Source organism: Oenanthe melanoleuca, chromosome 3, assembly GCF_029582105.1.
Source record: "Oenanthe melanoleuca isolate GR-GAL-2019-014 chromosome 3, OMel1.0, whole genome shotgun sequence".
Lineage (NCBI taxonomy): Eukaryota > Metazoa > Chordata > Aves > Passeriformes > Muscicapidae > Oenanthe > Oenanthe melanoleuca.
The window spans coordinates 33,661,281-33,684,568 of NC_079336.1; the positions used below are offsets into that span (position 1 = coordinate 33,661,281).

At 39.8% G+C, this 23,288-nt stretch overlaps 1 protein-coding gene across 1 annotated transcript in view; it reads left to right on the top strand.

Moving 5' to 3' along the window:
- The first annotated feature begins 297 nt into the window (after window positions 1-297).
- Window positions 298-23,288, top strand: part of ZNF292 (zinc finger protein 292) — a 48,153-nt gene continuing 25,162 nt past the window's right edge. The window contains exon 1 of the mRNA XM_056487811.1: window positions 298-668. Coding sequence (XP_056343786.1) covers window positions 507-668 — 162 coding nt within the window. The 5' untranslated portion in view covers window positions 298-506. The remainder of the gene's footprint in view (window positions 669-23,288) is intronic.

Consider the following 23,288-nt stretch of genomic DNA (forward strand, 5'->3'; position numbering starts at 1 on the left):
GTCTAGTTGACGCCATGGTGTTCCCTCATAGGCTGGATTGGATGACCGGAGAGGTCTCCTCCAACCTAATTGATTCCGTGATTCTGAACTCGAGGCACAGCGGCAAACACCGACCCCGGCCCGGCCGGCGCTCACCGCCCCGAGCCCGCCGCCATTTGCGGCCGCTTTGCCGCCAAAACGCGTCGCCGCGCGGGCGGGGGAGGGCCCCGTCACGTGGCCGCACGGGGGCGCGGCCCGGCGCGCGTAGCGTAGCGTCACGTGAGGCGAGGAGGCCCCGCCCCCTCCCCGGCCCCAGTGCTTTGCGCCGCGGGGGGACGGCGGGCGGTGCGCGCGCGCGCGCGCCGCGCGCTCCCGCGCGTCTCCATCTCCTCCGCACGTGACCCCCCGTCCCTGGAACGTGGCATTGTGTAATCACGTGACCCGGAGCGGAGCGGGGGGGGCCGGGGAGGCAGGAGGGAGGAAAGGGGGGCGGGGGGGCTGCGTACGCGACGGAGCGGGGTGCGAAGATGGCGGACGAGGAGGCCGAGCGGGAGAGCGGCGGCCCGGGCGGCGACCTCCTGGAGCTGCGGCGCCTGCGGGAGCGGCTGCTGGAGCTGGAGACCGGGCTGCGGGAGAGCCGCGAGCCGGCCGTGCAGGCGGCCACCGAGTACTGCAAGCAGCTCTGCCAGGTCAGGCCGCCTCTTCCCTTTTCCCTTCCCTTCCTCCGCGCCCTGCCCCCGCCCGCTCCCTCCCCTCCCCGGCGGGGTGTGTGTGTGTGTGTGAGCTCGGCCGGGCCGGAGCGCGGGGGCCGGGCGGGAGCAGCGCCGCCCCCGCCGCGGGGAGCCCGCAGCCGGCGGCCCGGTGCGGCGGCCGGCCCGGGAGGGGAGCGGGGACTCGGGGCTCGGGACCGGGCCGGGCGATCGCCGCCGCCGCCGCTCGTTGAGGGCTGGGGCGGAGCGGCCCCCGCGCCCGTTGCCGCTCCGGCCCGGCCCGTAATCCCCATCCCCCGCTTCGCCTCCCCCCGCCCCGGTTCTCGCGGTCTCCAGGCCCCTTTGTTGTGCTCTGCGGCTCGGCTTATCGAAGGGCCCTTTGTTCCTGGCGGTGGCGGACCGGGGGCCCCCCCCCGTCCGTCCGACACCCCTCCTCCCCTGGGGCGAAGGGAGGGAGGCGGCGGTCCGGGAGGTGGGGGCTGCGCCGCTCCTCCGAGGGGCCGGGCGGGAGCTGGAGCTCCGTCCCGCATCCCAGGCGCGGGGCTCCTGCTCCGTGCCCCCTTCCTCCCCTGCTCCCTTCCCTATCTCGTGCCCTGCAGGGATAGTGGAGTTTCTGCCATCCTGGGAACGTGAAGGTGGCGGTGGTCTAAAGTTGCCGGTGGTGGTGGCAGGTCTGTGGTGCTGCTCCCCGTTTCCTCGCCCTGTCAAGGGAGCGCAATCCCACCTCGGGGGAGCCGGCACTGTTTGAAGCACCATTGTGTGTAATTATTCTGCCGTCGGGAAAAGGCCCGCTTCCCGGAGCTTGGGCTGCTCCTAAGGCAGGGTTTGTTTGCAGGTGTTTCTTCTGATCTGGTGACCCTGCTGGGTATTCGTTCCTAAACAAACTTTGTGGTACTAGCTCCACAGACTGCTAAAAAAGCAGACCATTTTAGTCATGTCTATGTCTATACGTAGCCTTGGTTTCTCTTGGATACCCTTTCTTGGACAGCATTAGATGCATCCCAATGTATAAAACAAGTTCTCAAATATTTTAGGCCACAGATACCACTACTTCTGTAGCTTTACTTTGTTTAATAGTCTGTCTGGTACAAGTGATAGCTTTTGTTTACACATTACTGTCACCTATTCATGGACGGTCAGGCAAATTGTTAGAAGGTGGAATGGATAAGAGTGAATTCACATGGTTAGTTTGAAGTGTGTTTTATTTATTACTTTGTATCTGGTTTCTTAAAGAGTTGGTTCTTGGTGGCCATTGTAGCATGCTAATTTCACATCTGTCACTTCTAGATTAAACTGGGCTCTACTTTCTACTAAGCAGGAAAAATTTGGTACTAAATATTTTAAGTTTTATTTTATTTTGTATATACAGGATTCATGTGTCAGGTTTGTTTTTGTCTGGTCAAAATTTATCTTACTGTGCCTGGTTAGAATGTCCATGCCGATGCACAGAAACACTGACTTAAGCACGGAGAGCTTGGTTTATGTTGGTTCAGATCAGTGTGTTCTTGGTCTGTTTTATCTTTGTGCTTACTTTCTTAACTTTATGCACTGAGAGGTGGAAATCTGCCTTTCCTGGCTGCAGCTCAACTTATGAATGAGCTGTTCATTGAACTGAAGTAGTGTTGGGTAGGTGGCAATGAAGACACCATCCTTGACATGTACAGAGTAGATAATGATGTCTAAAGCAGATTTATCTCTGAAATTGTGGTTACGTGTTCTTAGTGAGTGGCTTCAAGAGTCGATTGATTGATTTAAAGTTTAACAAGTATGAGTATTCTTCTTATTACTTTAATGACTGCTGCAAAAAGTCTGTTGTAAGGCCCAAGTTTACTAGGTTTCTTAACCATGCACCTTTAAAAAACAAGTCTCAGTGAACAAATCAGTTGTGTAGAAACTGACTTAGAAATCATGCTGTTTTGAAATGAGTTAGTGTTCCTTCCATACCAAGATTTATAGTACAGCCATATCTGTTTTTGCAGGCTGAAGGCTGATGTGTAACACTGAGGGTTGAGACATGCCATTCAATGTTGAAAGATCCTGCTTTTCAAATTTTGAACGAAGGTCTAAACAGATGCTTAATGTATTCAAAAGTGTTGTTAGGCAAATATTTTGGTACTGGTTCAGCAGGCGTCTTTTTAAATCTGTTCACCTGTGCTTGTGGTGCAAGAATACTTATCCAGCCTCTTCTACAGTTTTAATCCTCTATTTGGACTAACACAAAATAGTATTCATGATTCAGAGTGTAGGCTTAGCTACTTAGCTTGCACTGCATGATACAAGTTGTAGAAAAACCATATAATATAAAAGCCATCTCAGAAATCTCTTTTCAAATAACTGTTTAAAGGTATCTCCCATGCTTTCTAGAATAAAGTCTCTGAAAATATATGCATGAAAGAAGGATTTAGTCAACTATATGAAACTGAGAGTTGTTATTTATTATAAGTTGAATGTATCTCACTTACATCTTAGGTCTAGAAGCTCAGTAATGAAGAAATATTTTAGTATTTCAGTATGATTTCATCTGTTTTTTTTTTCTTTCTTCATACTGAGTTTGTAGCATGTAATAGCTGCATAGATCTTAGAAGGTCTGGTGTCCTTGTCTTGTTTTGCCAGGTAGTCACTCTGGAGCCCAGCAACCTCCTAGTTTGTTGCCATAAATTAACTTTTTTTTTTTTTTTTTTTTAAATGAAGTGGGTAACAGTGTTCAAGAAATGAGCTTATTTTCAAACAGATGGAAGCTAAAGAATGTGCAGTAAAGCATGGAAAAATCCTTAGGTTCAAAGGCAAATAGAGGATTTAAGTATTCTCTGCTTATTAAATGAAGTGGGAGTTGTACAGCCAAGTCCTTTATCTGGTTTTGAAATACCTTGGTTTGAAATATTTTATTGTTTATAACCCACAGTGTAGAACAGTTGTTAAAACCATGGAAAAACAAGACCCTTGTACCTTGACAGAAAATGTTATAGACCTGTTTTCTTCTCTTGTAAGAATAAAGTTTACTTTGATGTATTTTATATGCGGCATTTCATTAAATACGTTTGTGTGTTGCTGCTGATTGCTCTGTGAAATGGTGCAATTATTCTTAAATTTAAAGGGGATTATAGACGGGACCTTAATCCTGTACCAGATCTGTGTGATTGTGGTTCTGTTCTCTATTGTCAGCATGCAGTAGAGAGCATTATTTTTATTGTTATCAGGTGGAATTCACATCCATATGGGTATATGTAAAATGATTTTTAAATTGTGATTTGTGCTCTTCTGCTGCAATTCGATAATGAGCAAATCCTTCACAAATGGTTATGTTTTCACAAACTATACGAGTGCAGACTGTGGCAGACAAAACAAGTGTCTTCAGCTGTAGTGACTAAAAATTGCAAGTGTAAATTTTGCAAGAATTCAGAATGGTCCGAAGAAGATTTCTGTTCTTGTCACCATGTGGTGGCTGATTAGATTATTTTCAGACTTGGCTCTTAAAGGTGACTAGTTGTTTATATTCAGTTGTAGAAGACCAAAAGGTATGTTTGGGTTTTTGTGCTTGAGAGGTAGGTGGATGTGCTGCTGGTGGGTATATCAGAGCTCTTCACCATGGGCTGTGTTCCCTTCCAAGTCTTGTTGTGCAATGTGTTTTTTCCTGGAGGAGTTAGAGTATGATCCCTTGCCAAGAGTAATTCTGTGTATAAAGACCTCAACAGCCTTTGACGGATGTTTTTTTTTTGCTATTTCATTGAACACCTGCAGTTGTGATGTGACCATAAGATTAGTGTTCAATAGTGGCAGGAAACACAACCAGCAAAACGTCAGGTGCCTTTTTAATATAAGTGTGAAGACATTTTTTTTCTTAATGTCACACCTGATTTCTTACTCCAGACAACTTTCATCAAACTCTTCACTGAGTGGATAGGTAGATGTCAGCCTGTGATTTTTGTTTGGCTCAACAACTAACAGTGATGTTTACATATACAGGCACCAACTGGTGGAATGTAATTGTTGGTAAGTGGATGTTTCTTGAGCTTTCAGTTCAATTATGCCCTGTCTAATCAAGGCTGTGTCTCTTCGGTATGCATGGATTCCATAGCTTCCACTTCAAGTAAAAAGTGTTTTTTGTTGAGTCCAGTGAGCAATTTTTACACTGAGGTAACACTTAAAAGTTTCTGTTATGATGTGTCTTTACACATTTGCCTCTACCATTCTGTGTTGCTTCTGCTCTCACAGTTCTGGTCTCACAGTTAATGTAGGTAACTGCATTACTGTGAGTTCATGATTCCCGTCATAACTTCTAATACTTTCAATTTTACTTTCATACCTGTGACGTCCAGATGTTCTGCTATTCAGGGAGAGATGTACAGCTGCCAGAAATTGCAAGGAATCTGCTGAAATATAGTACACCACACAGATTCCCAAGTGCACAGAGAGAAACACTTGTCACCACTGTGTCAAGTCATGCAGACTTTCAGCTGCCTCAGGCATTTTTGTCCTACTTCATCACTGTGAGACCTGCCATATCTCAAACAGTCGCATTATCTTGTTGGCTGGAGAGGTGGATAGAAGCAAAACTCCCTGATTATTCTTTTTTAAGCTAAAGTACATGGAGTTAGGGAATTTGTCTTGCCCTCAAATAAAACAGTATGTGTTCCTATCTGGTTAAAATGTGCGCAAAAATATTTAAAAGAAAGCACCCTTGCTGCTTGGGGTAAATCTAATCAATGAGCATGAATGTTCTAATCCTTGTCCTTAATAAAGGCATCAAGCCCCAGCATCATACTAGATTGGAGCTGGTCTTTGTTAGAACTTCTGAGATCGGTACTATAAGGTTTTATTGGTAAATTTTCCTGTATTGAAGTAAGCCAGGTAGACCATGGTTCCAAAGCAGCATTGATTATTGGTAAGCCATAGCTACAAATGTTTGTTTAATCTGTTCTCAAAACCATCCATTAAAAAAAGATTCAAAAACGCTCCCTACATAATACATTTCAGTTCAGTGTTCTTTGGCCTTCAGTAATTTCTTCTGCCCACCTTTGCAGTATAACTTAATATCTTGTTGCAGCTTAAGACTATTGTGATTTATTTTATCCCATGAAGATAATAAAAAGGAGTATATTCTCTTTCTGTTAGAAGCACCTCTTATATTTTCAATGCTATTTTCAGTTCTTTTCTGCTTTTTACTTTTGAGAACAGTTTTTGAAGTTCTTGATGTTAAATTTTTCCTATTTTCCCCCTTTCCTTCTTGCTTTGTTGTTATATCCTTGGAATGTATGGGATTTTTGAAGTTCTTACTTGCAGGGAAGGTAGTAGTCTAATAAGAATTTGGTAAGAAGGTGACAGTCTATCTAAGACTTAGGATTTAAGGGAAAGCATTTCTCCTTCCAAGTACAAATATTCAAGAGAAGAGTGATAGTTCTCGGAAGTGTAGCAAATTAAGGTAGTTAAGAAGATGACAAAACTTAGATAAAAATTATTTGAACTTCAGCATGTTCACAAAAAGCTCATTTTTCCCTGTATGGTCAATGAATAGATACTTAGTTTCATAGTTACCCTGATACAGTGTTTTGCTGAGTTAAGTTAATTGATGCTTTTACTGAAGTTATGGAGAAAATCCCTATCAGCAAACCATCATTTCTGTAGGAAACACTTCAATGACTCGTGGATACAGTTGTGCATAATATCCTATTTCTTGTTGCCTGTTCAAAGACTGAAAGGTTCTGCTTTACACAGTCCTTCATGCCTTTGAAAGCCTCTCTGAAGACCCCTTTGTAGATTCCAGTTTACTTGCAGTAGTTGGCTGTAAGCAGCAGCTGCACATCTCTGCTGGCATAACTTTCTATATTGACACATACTTTCCTGCCTTTGCCTTTTCCCGAAATTCCAAACTTTATTCCCCACTTTTGAACAATGTATATCAATAAAGTCCAGGTTACTTTCTAAAACTGATTTATTGAAGATTCACTGTTCTAAAAACATGGAATATTGACTATAAGAAAGCATTGTGTTGGGCTGTATGAGGAGTGTATGTATGTTAATATTAACATCCAGTAGGGCATCTCATTCTATCGAAATATCTATGTTGTATGTCTCAAATGTTCAGTCCATTAAAAGTTATTATTTTGATAGAGAATGAATCCTTCATAAACCACAGGTCTGGAGGGAAGGAAGCAAAAAAAAAAAAAAAAGTGCTCTTCTGGGAGATCTTTGCTTCCATCATAAGTAAGAATTAGAGAGTTTCATATAGCCTTTTCCATTTGCTCTGTCATTTAAATGTCATAATTTTCTTGTACTCTAGGCTTATTGGAGATGTACTATATGTTGTACATTGTTTCTATTAAGGCTTCTTCAAGTTAGGAGACATCAGCATACTGTTTCTTTTATGTGATACATTACCTAAACTGACATCCAAGGCAAAAAATTTATTTAAAATTCACATGTTTAGGGAGTATATCTTCAAGAATTAGTGTTACAGGCATTGATTTATACCTGTCAAAAATGTTTAATTGGTGTTTCTTAAAGGCCTCCATGCATATCCTTGTGCCATTATAGTACAGTGTGTTTTTATTGCTGTAGTTTTCATGAGGGAAACTGGCGTGAAGTTCTTAGGCTACCAGCTTCTTTACAATGATGATGTATGACAATTAGCAAATTTTAGTTTAAATAACAGATAAACAGTATGGCTTGAAACTGTCCTTTGAGATAGCATTTCCCATTTTACTAGGTCTGTGCTTTTGCATTGGTTAACAATTTAATGTATCTTGCTTTGGGAAGTATGCAAGCTTTCTTTTTTTTTTTTTTTTTTAATGAAATATTTTTTTCTCTTTATCTTTCCAAATATTCATTAAAGGCAACTCCATAGTATTGTTTCTCAGGTCTTCCATCTCTAAGGATGGAGTACACCACTTTCTTTTGTGAAGAGTTAATCTAGTAACACCTAGTACTTGGCAGAACAAAGACTTTAAGAAAGAAGGATATGTAATGTCAAAAAGGCAGTGGAGCTTTATAAAATTATTCTCTGAAAATAGACCTGATCCAGTAGGAAATTGGACCAAAACTTGCAAAAACATGTGCCTGTTTTTGGTAAAAATAGTTTGGTGAAATGTCTTTTCCATCCTCTCTTCTGTAACTGTTGTACAGTCTTATGGTATACAATATTTCTAGCTTTATAATTTCCTGTATTAAGGTAAAATAAATAAAAGATTCATCAGAGAAATAGGAAAATCCTGTGTTAACTAATGTAGCTCTAACTTGATTGTTAGTCATTCTGAACTGGTCATGCAGTTCTTTGTTCTTATAGGAACTCATGTAACATGGACAACTACCAAAGCTCCATCCATCTTCAAACACTGACTCCTGGTGTTCATTCTCTTCTAACTGCTGGACAGGTGCATTTGTTGCCTTGAGCATCTTAACTCCCTGAAGTGAAATTCTTAGGATAAAGACCAGTCTGTATTTGTAACACTCTGTTGTCTTTTGGCATGAGTTTGTCCTAAACTTGGACAGTTGGTGTAGCATTCTCAGAGTCCTGTATATCAAAAAAAAAACCCCAGAATTTGGAAGGATTCCTCTTCTGTTTTTCAAAATGATGGAGAGAATGGTTTTGTTGAATAGGCAAATCTTGTTTGGTATTTGTGTATCTAACTGACCAAATATTGTTTGAATTGATAAAGTACATTCAGTGACCAGGCATTAAATCAAATCATTAATTAGGGGTTCTTCAGTCTTGTGAGTCATAGAATCATAGGATGTTAAGGGGTTGGAATGAAACTTAAAGATCATCCTTGCCATGGGCAGGGATACCTGCTACTAGACCAGGCTGCTCAAGACCTTATTCAGTGTGGCTTTGAACACTGCCAGGTTTGGAGTGTCCACAGCCTGATCCAGTGTCTCATTACCTTCACAGTAAGAGGATATTGAAAGGATTAATATACTTATATACATATATATATATATATCTAAAAGAATTTCTTCGTAATATTTAACCTAAACTTCCCTGATTTCAATTTGTTCTCATTACTCCTTGTGCTATTGCTACATTTCCTGATGATGAGTCTCTCTCTGGTTTCATTGTAGGCTCCTTCAGATACTGGAAAGTTGTTCTGGGGTTTCCACACAACCTTCTCCAGGCTGAACAGCCCCAACTTTCTCACCTAGGGAAGGTGCTCCAGTCCTCTTGTCAGTTTCATGGCTCTGCTCTAAATTTACTCTAATAATTCCATGTCCTTCTTAAGCTGGGAACCCAGAGCTGTATGCAGTTGTGGATGGGGTCCCACAAGAGCAGAATAAAAGCGGGGAAGAATCACCTCCTTTGGCCTGCTGGTCATGTTCCTTTTGATGCAGCCCAGGATTCCATCAGGCTTTCTGGGCTGTGAGCACACACTGCTGGCTTATGCTGTCTTTCTTCAACCATCACCTCCAAATCTTTCTCTGCAGAGCTGGTCCCAGTCACTTTTCTGCCCAGCCTGTCAGTGTGTCTGGGGTCGCCTCAACCTGAGTGTAGAACCTTGCACCTCTTTGTTGAGCTCCAAGAGGTTTGCACAGCCCACATCTCCATCCTGTCAGGGTCCCTCTGGGTGGCATCCCTTCCCTCCAGCATGTTGACTGCATCACACAGGTGTCGGTAGCAAATTTGATGAGGGTGCACTTGGTCCCACTTTCCATGTCACCAGCAAAGATATTAAGTCAGCCCCAGTACTCACCCCTGAGGGGCACCACTGGTCTCTGTGTGGTCAATGAGTCATTGACCACAACTCCTTGCATGTGGCCATCCAGCCAGTTCTTTATCCATAGTCCATCCATCAAATCTGTGCCTCTCCAATTTGGAGACAAGCATGTCAGTGCAGCAAAGCATTAAACACTACTTAAGTCCAGGTTACTCTGCTGCTATCCACCAATGCTGGTCCTGTCACAGAGTGCTTGTTTCAGGGGCCTGTGATAATACACTGTTTTATAACACAGTGAATGCAGGGATGGGTTCAACAAGAGCTTAAATGTTCAGACTCACAAAAGACACAATCTGAACATTTTTTTTTTTTTCTAAATCATTGGAGGGTTGCTGTTATGAAGATAATTGCAGGCATAAAAAGTAACTTCTGTTTATGAATTCCTGATAGTGAAGATGATGAAAATTCATTATCTTCATTCTACAAACTGGGAATGTGCATAATGTTTTCGTTGAAACTTGTATAGCAACTGAGCACTGCTTTTGGATACACAGCCAGACTTGGTCACCGTGTCAGTGTGATGGCAGGAACTCAAGACTTCTGTTCAGGTTTGCCAACATATTCAGGAGAAAGCGTGGCCTTGGCTCCTCTCCTTTCCCACATGTAGACACAGTGGCAGTACTTTGACACTGGTGAAAGGACACTGGTGGTTATTAGACACAGTGTGGTGGGTGTTGCCTCGTTCTTTCACTGGAAATATTGATCAGATGGAATGCATCCTTTGGGGTGCCAGTTTGACTGTGCTGAGTAGACAAGTTTAAAATAGCAATTAAATAATCTTTCTACTGAGGATGAAGCTTATCAATTAAGTTACCATCAGAATTGAAAGGCTTTGAAGTAGCAGTGGGAGAAGTTACATTCTTCTGATAAAGACAGCTAATACAAAAATGTAATCCAGTTGAACTATATTACTATCATAATGTCTCATTTCACTTGATGAGAGAGCAGGTTTAAGTCACCTATGCTGCAGGAAACATACATATTTCCAGATTAGACACAGTTATTTCTGGCTGTCTTCCTATTTTTAATCTGCCCATATGCAAGTCTGATAATTAAAAGAATAGGTAAATTAGATTTCCTGGCAGTGGATGAAAGTTTACAGTAATGAGCATCCCGCCACATTCATGAAATGCTTGTTTAATAGCCAACTGCAGAATGCTCTTTTGAAATAAACAGACTAAAATATGAATGTTGGGATGACAACATTGAATTGAGACATGATTGAATATCTGAATAGAGAGAAATGTAGCCTAGAACTATAGCAAGTTGGCTTATGTTAGGATGCAAGAGAGAAATTATATACCAATGACCAGATCAGAAAGAGCCTGTTAAATTGAAAATATTGAAATATTAAAGAATGCTGAAAGAATGGTAATGTCTATTACTATATGTGACAAAGCATGAGGCTTAATGAAATTATTTACTGGTGTTTTAAATAACTTATTTGTTCTAAAATAGTTTCTGGATATAACCAGGGACTCTCCATTCATTTTCTAGGTCTTTCTAGGTCTTTTTCTAAAACTAGCTGGGTTTGAATTCTAAGCAAGATAGTGCCTAAAAAAATAATGGGACAAATAGCACCAAGGTAATTTCACTTTTGGTTTGCCTCTTTCAGTTTAATAATTAGCAAACTGAGCTCATTCAGTATGCCCAGATGAAAAGCATGCAAATTGCTTGTGCCTTTTAACTTATATGTTGGAGAGAAATATCTCTGTCAATTAAAAGAAGGTTCTGTGCTTATTAATTAACATTCAGTTGTCTCCCCTTCCTGTGGGTTTTTTTTAAAAGCTTTCTTGGCGATGGTATATGACATGACTGTGGAGACCACAAGCTATTCTTTTGTTTCTGCTTCTGTATCTGCTAAGGTTTCAAACTATCTGCTTTGTTTCAAACTTTCTTCCAACACAGACTTTGCCTTAAAAATATAAATATATTTTCTAACAGCATGGTTACATCTCTTGGCTTTTTGTCTGTAAATTGAGGATAGTGGTACTTCTCTGGGTTATGCATTAGAGAATAAACTGAGGTTTTTGTTGTTGTTACCTTGTCTGCTTAGTGAAGTATAAATAGTTGGATTAGAGGCATGGTTAACTTTGTATGTTTGTGTGCCAAAGGGTTGGGGTGCTAATGTTTCTAAAAATTGAATTTAACAATAGTTTAAAAAATCCTCAAGAAGTTGATTAAAGAAACTTACGCTTAAGATTTTGACATGGGTTCTTCCCACAATTAGTCTTAACTCTGCTATAGAGTGGACAACCCTGAGTTCCAGCAAGTAGTTTTAAGTTGTCACCAAGGTCGTTAATGCCTTAGGTGGTGTAAATATGTGTAGGGAGAGGAGAGGGGAGTTCAAATACTCAGTGCACTCTTGCATTTTCAGAATCATTGAAATGTTTAGTAATTACGTGTTAATGGCAACTAGAGCTGCAATGAGTTTTATTTAAAAAAAATAACCACAAGAGAGGCCTAAGTAGATGTGGTTATTTGAGGAGAACCTCTTTAGGCAAGAGTTAAAAAGTAGCTAATGGTAGTTCTTACTAACTTTCTATCTTTGTTCAACTTTCATATTTTCTAATTTTTGTGGAATGGTGCTTAACTTATTTTGCATAATAAACCACAAAATATGTAGTTACATTATAAGCTACTGAATATATGTATGAATGTGTAGTGGTTGAACAGACTGAGAGAATGAATCATTCATTGCAGGGTAGTTGGTTCTGTTTACTGGATTTCAAAAATATTCTAATTCTTTCTAACAAATCAAAATTAGTCAGCAAGTAGTATCAGTTCTTTAACAACTACCTGCTCGTGCTGTGTGTTCTGAATTTATCTGTTGTCTCTAAAAAGTCCCCAGGGAGGACAGCTTTCCTTAAGTATGAACAGAGGAATGAGTTACTGCATGTCTTGATTTTTTTGCTGTTTTTGTGAAGCTCTTTTCTGGTGGAGCTTTAGCATAAAACCTAGATGTGTATGGTTAATTTTTTCCAGTTTTGCCACACACACAAAAAAATAGGTGCAGTTACAGATCAGATATTTCTTTGTATTCTGGTTTGATAGGCAAGATTTTAGATCTACTTGGTTAGTCTGAGAATAAAAAAAAATGAGGATGGTAGGGGGAGAATGTTTATTTTAAAAAAGACTTGTAAATTGATAGAGTTTTGCAGCACTTTTATGGATTACCTTTAAACCTGTTCAGGAAAGTAGTACTTGGAGGTATTTGAGCTCATGTTTTCTTTGTTTAGATTACAGCAAAAAAATCAGTTCTTACTACGTGATGGGTATCTATATCACAGGGTGCATACCTGTGTATCTGGGTTCTGAAGGTACCAGTAATAAACAACAGTTCTAGGTGGTACTTCAAATACTTGGGTGAGCAGAACTTGGTGGGCTTTTTTTTTTTTTTTTTTTGCCTGTAGAAGGAGAAACACTGTCATACAGATGAGTATGAAAACACACCTGCTCATACAGTCCAACTTAGTGTCCTGAAATTCTCTCTTCAGTAGATGAATGAGGCAGTGGTTGAAAGAACAGGTTTAGAAGATACATGTGAACCAAAACAGTGAGTTCCTATATGTTAATACTCTGGATCAGACACAGAGATTGCTTTGAAAGTGATCTGATCATCCCTGTTACCACACTTCTTTTTACATTGTGGAACAGCTTTGTAGTGTGGAAGTTTTAATGTCTTTTGGATTAAACTAAACCAGAAGCTGTTCTCTAGAAACAGTTGCACACAGTTTACTTCAGCTGCTAATGGGGATCCAATTAATGGAACCAGCTGAATGCCAGTCTGAAGTACGACCACTTGTGATCGGTTCACTGGAGATTTGGGTTCTCAGAACTCTCTCTTCTGCTGTATTATCCACTCCTTGTGTGTTACAATGGAATGGTATAGTCATTGTGAGCTTTTTGTGGACCAGAACCTAATTGGCAAACTCAGATTGTGGTTTTGAACTTTGTCGCTTAATGGATCTGTCTTGACTCGCTGATTCAGTACTTGCTAATCTTGACATGACTTTCCCTTGCTTTCAGCTGCAGGGTAGAGAAGCCAGTTAGGATGGCTTTGCAAAGTGTGAAAGCAGCTGGAGTTTTCTGTTTGAAGGGAAAGGAAAAAAAACAGTGAAGATTGGAACTGTAGCCTGTCAGTAGAGGAGTTGTAATGGGAAAAAATTTGGATAGCTCTGCACCATGCCTGCAGAAATTGAGAGTGAAAACAATTGCTTAAATACAATCTTGTAGTAAGTGATGGAATTAAGAGTCTGGCTTCAGTCCTCTCTTCTGGGCACAAGTCAATATCTCCATTAGAGTTAAAGCGTCATCATCTGATTCTTCAGCCAAAGGAGTCTTGGCTTTCTAGAGCTATATTTTGCTTAACAACTTTATTGTGAAACAATTCTGAAGACACATTCAAGTAAAAACAGCATATCAACAACTTAAAATCTTGATAGGTCTTTAAAATTAAAATTGAGTATTAAAATTTAAAATTAAAATTGAGATTGATGTTCTTCGATTGTGACCATCATTTAAATCTTACTTGTCCTGTAGAAAATACAATTGCATTAGATTGTCATCCATAGTTTTGTATATGCAGTCTGACCCTGTGTACCTATTGGAGTTTTGCTGTTTGATTCTGCACTGTTTTGTATTATAATAACAAACATGTAAGAGCTAACATTCTTGCAGCACTTTTGTTGCTACAAGATCAAGATAAGAGTGCTGAGCCTTGGTAAACAAATACTGAATCAGTTAAGTAGTGCTAGTTTTAATTTGCATCATTAAACTGCTTTGGAAATTATTTAGAAGTAGAGTGCTCTGTTGTTTTGATGTAAAATGACCTCTCTGTGTACAGTTCTAAATAAATAAAAACTGGTTTTGTTGATTTTATTATGGCAAATCTGTGATAGCAGCAGTACTTCGTACGATGGGTGCTGTTCTGTCTGATGCTTTTGGACGGGTCTGAAACATCTGTGTTTTTCTTTGTAAGTGTTCTAACCCAAAAATCTGTAAAATTGCCTGTAGGGTATCCCAATTGAAAACCAAAATGGAAACAGGTCATTTCTGTTTGAGCTTTAATGTGAAAGGAGAATAAAGATTGATTATGATCATGGTGATGTAGAGAATGTCATGATCAGAAGGTTTTCATACCACAGCAAAAGCAATAGATACTCATATTTTTTTCCTCCCTCCTTTTCCCCTGTACTTTTTTAAATGGGCAAGAGATGGGGTTTATATTATGTAACCATTTAATTTACTCTTAAATGCTTTAAAAATCATCTGTTCTAGTATTTGTTTCTAATGACTAATGGAGAAATCTCATGTGTAATCTGAGGTAGACTTGGTTTAAATTAGACATAGAAGTAAGATTTTCTTGACATACAGAACTAATTGAAGAACTGTTCAAGTTTTTGCTTGAATACTCTGTTCATTTGACATCCTAGTCAGGTAGTTTGTCCTTGTACAAAGTGAGTGTAAATGCTGGTTGCATCCCAGCAATTCCTTAGCTGCCTTCACTTTCCTCAAAGTAGGAACCTTAACCTCACAGTTTTTTAAAAAAAAGTTGCAGCAGTTGGCTTTTTATGTGATGAAGGGCTTGTTCTCCATCTTCTGGTAAAACACTGAACAACAAGGAGGAGAGAAAGGCAAGGAGAGAAAGGCAAGGAGAGAAATCACAAAAATAAAAGATAGTTTTCATCTCTAGAAGCTTTAGGTCATCAAGGCTGAGAATAATTGTAGTTTAACACTGTAAAGATTTTTTTTTTTTTTGTGTCCTTTTAGGATGTAACTTTGCTGTGAGACTTCACAGAGACATCATCTGGTACTAATGTATTGGTATGAAATCTTTTTGACTCCACATATGTCTGAATTTAAATTTCTAATTTATTTTTAGTGTCTCATATACTTTGCTAAAAAAACACGTTATAAAGCTATTCTGAACCAGTCTGTTAGTTTTCCTTACAGGAGGAAGGAGGGAGGCATCACAGGCACATAAGTTCTGATGGTCTGGAAATGCTTCTTGAAGCAACTCCTTTTTAGAAGCTGTGAGGATGATTGCCCCCTGCATGGTCTTGTGTTGGTATCATCCTAGTCATCTTCTAATTCAGTTCTTTAACACTGAATTCTTGGGATGGAGATGATTTTACTATTGCAAACCAGGACTGTTGCTCCACGTGGAAGGGAGAGATCTTTCACTTACTTACAGGTTTATTTCTATTTTACCGGTTTGGTTCTGTGGCTTTTTATGTGATTTGGCAATGATGCTAGCACAGGACTGGAATTGCACAAAGGATTCAAGGCCAGAAGCCTGGCTTAGTTTGTAAACTGTCATAAATTGACCTTAAAAGTAGGCTAGTATCAGCTTTCCAGGAATTTGAACAATGCTTTCTTCTTCACTTGCTCGGTTCTTTAATGGTTGTAGTAGTCAGTGAGATTATGCTTCAGGCTCACAATTTTACTCTGAAATACAGCTTTCAAAAGTGAACTTGTCTTGAATGAGGTGAATGTTTAGCCTCAGCCCAATAATCAGTGTAACAGGTTTGTTTCCCAGAAAACAAACCAAAATCTTTTATTCTGCTGTTGTTAAGTCAGAAGATAGCATCAATATCGTGACTATACCTCACTACTTAATCAAGAATCCACATCAGCTTTTTCTTTGTGCTTCATCTCTTAGGCTTCAGGGACTAAGATGTCTTGCAATTTCTAGCACTTTCTCCAGTACCTGTGCTCTGTTGCCATTCAAGGACTTGTCACCTCTGCATGCAATTTGAGAAATTTTTTCCTGGCTATCCTAAAAAGACTAGAGAGCATTCCATTCTGTTGTCTTTATTCCTGGAAAACAGTGTTTTAGTGGCCATTCAGGATTTTTTTACTCCTTTTTAAAAGATGTTTTATTTCTCACTATATTGTTCTTGTTCTGAGAAATTTATGCATGTGCAATAAATTTATTTATAAAAATTTATTTATTAAAAAACCTTTTTGTTCACCTACATTTCATGTAGGTATTTCAGCAGTGAATTTATTGGTATTAAAAAGCACAAGTATATTCATTTTTTAAAAGAAATGTATTCATCTTAGATATCTCAAAGCAACTGCATAAACATATATATTTATGAAATGTTTTTAGAAGTTTCTGTATCTGATGGTCTAGCTACCCAAATTGTAGTGAGACCTCAAAATACTTGATTACCCTAGTATCAGGATGTGTGCACACCCTTAATGTGGCATCAGTTGCCTGTGCACAGTTGCCTTGTGTGCTTCTGCACATCTGAGATTCCTCAATACTTCCTCAAAGATATTGGTATTGCATGCAAGAGTTGTCAGTGAACTTATCTACTGGCAAGACATGACTGCTGGAGACTTCTCAAGTTTGAGCAGAGAGTTGTGTCTGTGGCATTCCAGTACTGATGAACAGTCCTTGTGGAACCATGGATACTGCAAGAACTTTATTGAATATTTCATGGTGCTCTTAACTCCGCTAGGAAAGGAAAGTTTAACTAGCAGTTTCAAATCTTGTTCTGTTTTCTTTTGAGTAATAGTTAAACATAAGCAGTTAGTTGTAGCTCGTGACTACCATACTTGAAAGGTCAACAATGTGAAGTACATGCATGGGAAATACATTTTCAGGGAGAAGCAGATAGGCTGCAGTTTTGGAAGTGAAAACTGGCTAAGATTATAGATCCTTGGAGTTAGTGTTTGGGTGAGTGTCTTTAATCTTACTAATTGGGTTATATTTGGTAATTGAATAGCAGACAGCTCCTTTGTTGGAGAAGGAATACAGCAGAGAGAATTATCTTGGCCTACTAGTTAGACTTCTAAATCAAGGTCTTCATTTAGTGATGATCTGCAAGGTGAGGAGATCAGTGCAAAAGGTGACAAAAATGAAGTACAGAATCATGAAGGGGAAAATATTTTTTACTAGAAATGTAGTAAATCTCACTTTTCTAAGCTTCAGTAAAATTATTTTTAAAGTGTCAAAAGCAGAAAGATGGCAGTTCAGGAACAAGTAATTGCGTAGGGTGCAGAGTATTGGGATACGTTTCCATTTTAATTTCAGTTTAGGTTTAAATGGTAAGAGTCTTATAGCTTACCTTCAGGGCTACACTTCAGTTTTGTAATACAAAGAGAGGATTGTGCTGGTAATACAAAACCAGGAGATTTTGTTTTCTGTTCTGTTTTCTTCACAGGTCAGTGTGGCTGCATTGTCAGTGTTCTTCACATTCAGCAGCACTCAGCATAGGAAGACTTTCAATACAATCAGTATTTTCATACCCTTGCTGCTCCAGTGTCTTGCTCTGCCTACTTCTCATGGTTTGTCATTGCATGTTGTAGTAGCTTGCACATTGACAAGCAGGAGTGAGGCTATTACTGTGCATTACATTCTTAAAATACAGCTGTCTGTATTTGAAAGGTAGTTCTTGCTCAACTGTAGTATCACACAATTTGAGGAAGCAAGAGTTGAAATACTTGCAAGCAATAATAGCATGAAGCTTTTAAAGGTCAATATTAGAATTGCCATTCTCTTTTTGTGCTTTTCTTTAGCTCGCCACAGATGATCTATTTAATGACCTGAGGCAAATACATACAGCCTTGTTTTTCCTCAGTTTGCATGGAAAAAGAAAACATCTTCTAGGTGATGAATATGTGTGTGGTAGAAGCAGTATGTGGTACTGTAAAATCCTTCCTTTCACTTTTGTTGTATGCATTTTAAAGGCAATGTCTGGCAGTTGATCTGATTTTCTAACTTGATATAATGTAGAAGTGAAGGTCAGGCTCATGTCCACCTGAGGAACCTGATTGTACAAAATTCATGGAATCCTCGAATGGTTTGGGTTGGAAGGGGACTTAAAGATCATCTGGTTCCAGGCCATGGACAGAGATGCTTTTCACTAGATCAGGTTGCACAGGACCCATCCAGCCCAGCCTTGAGCAGTTCCTGGGATAACACATCTGGCTTCACCACCTTCTGAGTAAAGAATTTCTTTCTAACATCTAATCTAAACTCAACTACTTTCAGTTAAAACCATTATCCTTTATCTGCCCATACAAAATTTCTCACCCCCTCCTTTTTATGAGCCCCCGTAAGATACTGGAAGGCTGCAGTGAGGTCTCTCCAAAGTCTTTTCTTCTGTGTGCTGATCAACCTCAGCTCTCTCAGCCTTTATTCATAGGAGTGCTGCTCCATTCCTCTGACCGTCTGTGTGGCCTCCTTTGGACCTGCTCAGCCAGGTCTGTGTCAGTCTTGTGCAAAGGACTGCAGAGCTGTGCTGAGTATGCAGCACTCCAGGTTGGGTCTCACAAGGACGGAGGAGAGGGGGAGAATCCCCTCCCTTGAGCAGCTAGCCAACCCTCTTTTGATGCAGCCCAGGATGCAGTTGGCTCTCCGGGCTGTGAGCACACCGTATTGGCTTATGTTCAGCTTTTTATCCATAAGAACAACAGAGTCCTTTTCCTCAGGGCTGCTCTCAGTGAGTTCTCCCTGTTTATACTCACGTCTGGGGATACCCTGACCTAGGTGCAGCACCTTTCACTTGGACTTGTTGAACTTCATGATGTTCTCATAGACCCAGTTCTCAGGCTTGTCCAAGTCCCTCTGGCTATTATCCCCTTCTTCTGTTGTGTCAGCTACACCATTCTGCAAACTTGCTGAGGGTGCACTTGTTTTCAGTGTCTGGGTCATGGATGAAGACATTTAAAAGCACTGGTCCCAGGATAAAGTAATGAGGATCAAATTATGCTGTATGTCTTTTCCCTTTCAGTCCCTCTAATCCTAAGTATCCAATTACAAACCAGTCCAAAGCAGTCAGTGGAACTTGATTTGACTCCAGTGGTGATGTTATCAGGCTCATTACAGTGTACAGCATCTTTCTGCCTCTTCTTCTGTACGATGATACCAAACTCAGAATCTCCAATTTGTTTTCATTTCCTCATGATCCATTGTCTAGTGATACAATCTGTGAGTGGCTCTGATTATTAGAACATACCTGTTGCCTTTTACAGGGGAGAATGTTAAGCCAAGAAAAATATTCTTAAATTATGTGCGTGGTTCATATTCAGACTTGCTTCACTGGTTTTCTTCAGTTGCCCTTTCTTTACTGGAATCCTCACTTTCCTTTGAAATTTCTGTCGGTGATAACAGAACTGTAGCCATTCTTTACCAGCTTTGAATGAAGCTGGACGTGTTTTCTTGAATCAGGCCATTGGTGGTTCATCTGAAAGCAGCTGCTCTTCTGTGTCTGTTGGTTGTTGGTGGGTCCTGGAGGAGTGAGAGACATTGTGTCAAGGGGAGCCCTGCCTCTGTGGGAATGCTCCATGTGAACACCAAGCGGCAGAGTGATCTCGCTGAGAAGTGCTGTAGCTTGTGCATGGAGCTCGCTCATTGCTTTGCTACCTCTGCCACTGTGAAGTTTATTTCGTGGAGGGAGGTCCTTCAGCCACTCTTTGTGTGCAGCTCCCTAACACTCATCTCCACATAATACAATTGTGTCAAGCTTCTTGTTTGGACTTTTCTCCTGTGTGGATGTGCTTGGAGAAAGTCACTGAAATAAAGGTTTTGCCATTTACTGGAGCTGTTTGAGAGATGCATCTTACCAGTGTGACCATTGTCTGTCACTTTCCCAGTCTCTTAGTCCTTTGGGTGTAGCAGGGAATGAAAATGACAGTTCCAGGCATGTCCTTACATAAATTTAAGTAAACTTACCCTTATTCAGGTGTGTTCAGGGTGAGACTCTGTTCTTCAGAGCTGAAGAAGCATGTAAGTGTGGACCATACTTTTGAGTAACTCCTGTTAACAGTAATTAATGCTGCCTTTTTAATATGAAACATATTATACCACTGCTTTGGTGTTGTAGGGCTAGTTTTAGCAAAGAAGATTGTTCAGTAAAGCATCCTCTAGTGGGTGGGTTGCTGCAGCAACATTCTTGTAAGGGTTCTGATAAAGATTGAAAATTGTCTGAATATTATCTGTGGCTGTACATTTTCCACAGTTTAAATCACAGATATAGTACATATTTATTTTTATTGTACAGGTCAAGATTATTCCACTCCTGGAGGATTCTTGACTCTGTAAGCTGCTGCATTAAATAAAATGCCTATTCAGTCTCACTGTGGAACAAAACTTTTGCTGCTGTGCTGAGAATACAGTACTTGGCTTGATTAACAAGCATGTCCTGACTAGGGAGATAAATAACTGAATGAGGCCCAGGGCTGGGGGTAAAATTCTTTCTTTTTATGGTCCTAAGCAGAGCACAACACTGATTCATTAAGCAAAGCAGAATGAATTTGATTTTCTTTGTATAACGGCCATGCTGTATAGTCAAGAGACATCCAGACATGGAAATCTGTCATATTACGAATTTTTTTGAAGGGTGGGGTGGGTGTAAATACTTAATATAGTTCACGTAGTTGCTTGGAAATGGCTGATCTGTGTATATGAGATAAAAATAGCACTATTTAATGCTGAAATTAGTGCCAGTATGTTATAGTGCAAACTTCTCTTCTTTTTTACAGTGTGTTTGCCACTTTTAAAGGATAGTAGTAACAGGTCACCAACACTCTGAATACTCTCAGAATATCTGATGGTGTATTCTGAGAATTTGTCAAGCTGTTGATTATATTTATTTTCACGAACTGCTACTGAACTTCATATCTTAAAAATGAGATTTTATTTGCTTCCATTTATTCTTAGTAATCTGAATGTGGATTGTAGTACTCTTCATTGGACTGTGATAGTTTCTGCAGATGCTTTTAGAATTCTTCTCTCATCCAATTTTCTGGTATTAATGACTACATGGTATATTTCTGTAAAGTTCCTATTTATCTGGGAGAATTCCAGCTGGGTTCTGTCATTATGGGTCTGCAGTCTTCAGTATTCCCCCGTGTGCATACTGGATGGTGATACTGTCTAGCTGGAGGTTTTTTAGCATGCTGACCACCTACCATGAAACTTGAGATCTCCTGGTCTTCTTGTTACAGGTCTCAGTGGTCACTTGTCGTATTATGAATCAGTTTCTCTCTACTGAGACTCTTCTTGATGCTCTTAATTCACAATTCTTAGATGACCAATTGTTTAGTTATATCTTCCTGCCTCCTTCTTTTTTCTTACACCCTCTTATTCCTTCTAGTCCTCAACACTTTGAGACACTTCCAGGATATGTTGTCCTGGCTTGGTAGCTAAGTTGAAAATGCCCTTCATTTCCTAAAGCTTGCATTTATCTTCTTGTTTGCTAAAGTCTTTTGAAGAGGAGATGAGTAAAAGTAGGTGGGCCAAATTAAAATGAAATTTACATCTACTGATAACATGGTGTTTCAAGTATTAAACAGGATTCATGACTTCATAGATCAGCTTCCTAAATATCAGCTTACCTTACAGACAGAAGTTACTTGACCAGATTTGGCTATTTGGCTTTCAGGCCAGCTGTAGCAAGTTTGGACAATCTGGATAAAAGCTGGGTGAAACTGTATGGTAGTTTATGCTGTTACTGCCTTGGTCTTATATGTTAGCTACCACTTGGGAGATTGGTTATTGTTGTGGTTTGGGGTTTTTTTTTAATATATATTTAGACTAAAAAGATAAGTAAGTTTTTTTTTTTTTTTGTTTTTGTTTTTTTTTTTTTTTTTTACAAATTAATCAGAAAGGAAAGTAATTTTGGGTGTCAGTGTTAGTTTTAACTATTTATGTCCAATTATAAATCTAATTGTCTGAGCTAAGTAGCATTCCAAACTAATGCAAATAATTTTCCCAGCATATCTATGAATCAATATTAACAGTAAGCTATCCTGAGTCTCAGATTACCATGTTTGTCCCTCTTTTATTCAGTTTCACCAGCAATTTGTTTTCACATTTTCCCTTTACAGGGAGAGTTGTCTTTTAAGCAAGTGTGAAATTGATTAAGCTGTAATACTCTTTTAACAAAAAGCAGTTGTGTGGTGTTTTCTCCAGTACAAAAATACAAGTAATTCCAAAACACTTAAAAGAAGTTTACTCCATACGTAAAAAGGATTATATCACTGTGCTTTTTATTTTAAAATTTCTGCAAGTAGTATACTGTGAAAGGTGCAGTATTGATTGTTCTAGTGAATTCTTAACAAGAAACAATATCAATTTGAGGAGAGAGGGTTACTTTTACAGTTCTGTGGCATTCATGTAGACTGAAGCATATGCTGTTCACTCATTTATTGTGACTACTTATATCATCTGGACAAAGGGAAGAAGGTATTGCCTTCTACATCCAAAACATTGCTCCAAGTCCCAAAAAGTGAAGAAGTATATAAAGTACACTTTCCTGGGCTTGTTTTTGTTCAGCTTTGCTGTTTTGTCACTAGCATCCTTAAACGTGTTACATGTGACAAGTCAGTGATGGAAATCATCAGAACTTCTGGTTATGAGAGTATTAGGACAAAGGGAGGCTTTTTGCTGGAGTTTCTTTCAAGATTCTTTGAAGGCAACTACTTTGTTCTAGTCTGATTATTTTGCATTAAGCAAAATTGCCAGGTGGTGCTGAAGTAGTGTTTGCTAATATTGTTAGCTTGTTTATCCAGTCCTCTGTTTTTTCTCTCATGCTTCAGGTCTGTTTTGCTCTTCCTTGATTTCTCTGCAATGATCTGTGGTGCTTTTTTGTTGCTCGTAGGAGAGCATCAGATTGAGTGTTACAGTAAAACAGACAATGTTCCAGTCAGGTTCAAGATTCCAGTAGGAAGCACTGGATGCTCAGAAGCATCTTCTGCTACAGGGGAGAGATAGAGTATGTAACTTCCTTACATATTGATTGTATAGTAATATCTCCTTTAAAACCAAAACCAACTTTAATGCAGCAATTTACCAAAACTTGTATATTTCTTACGTGTTGCATCCTTGAATGAGAAACCTTTGGGTCTTTGTTTTGGGTGAACAATATATGGTGAT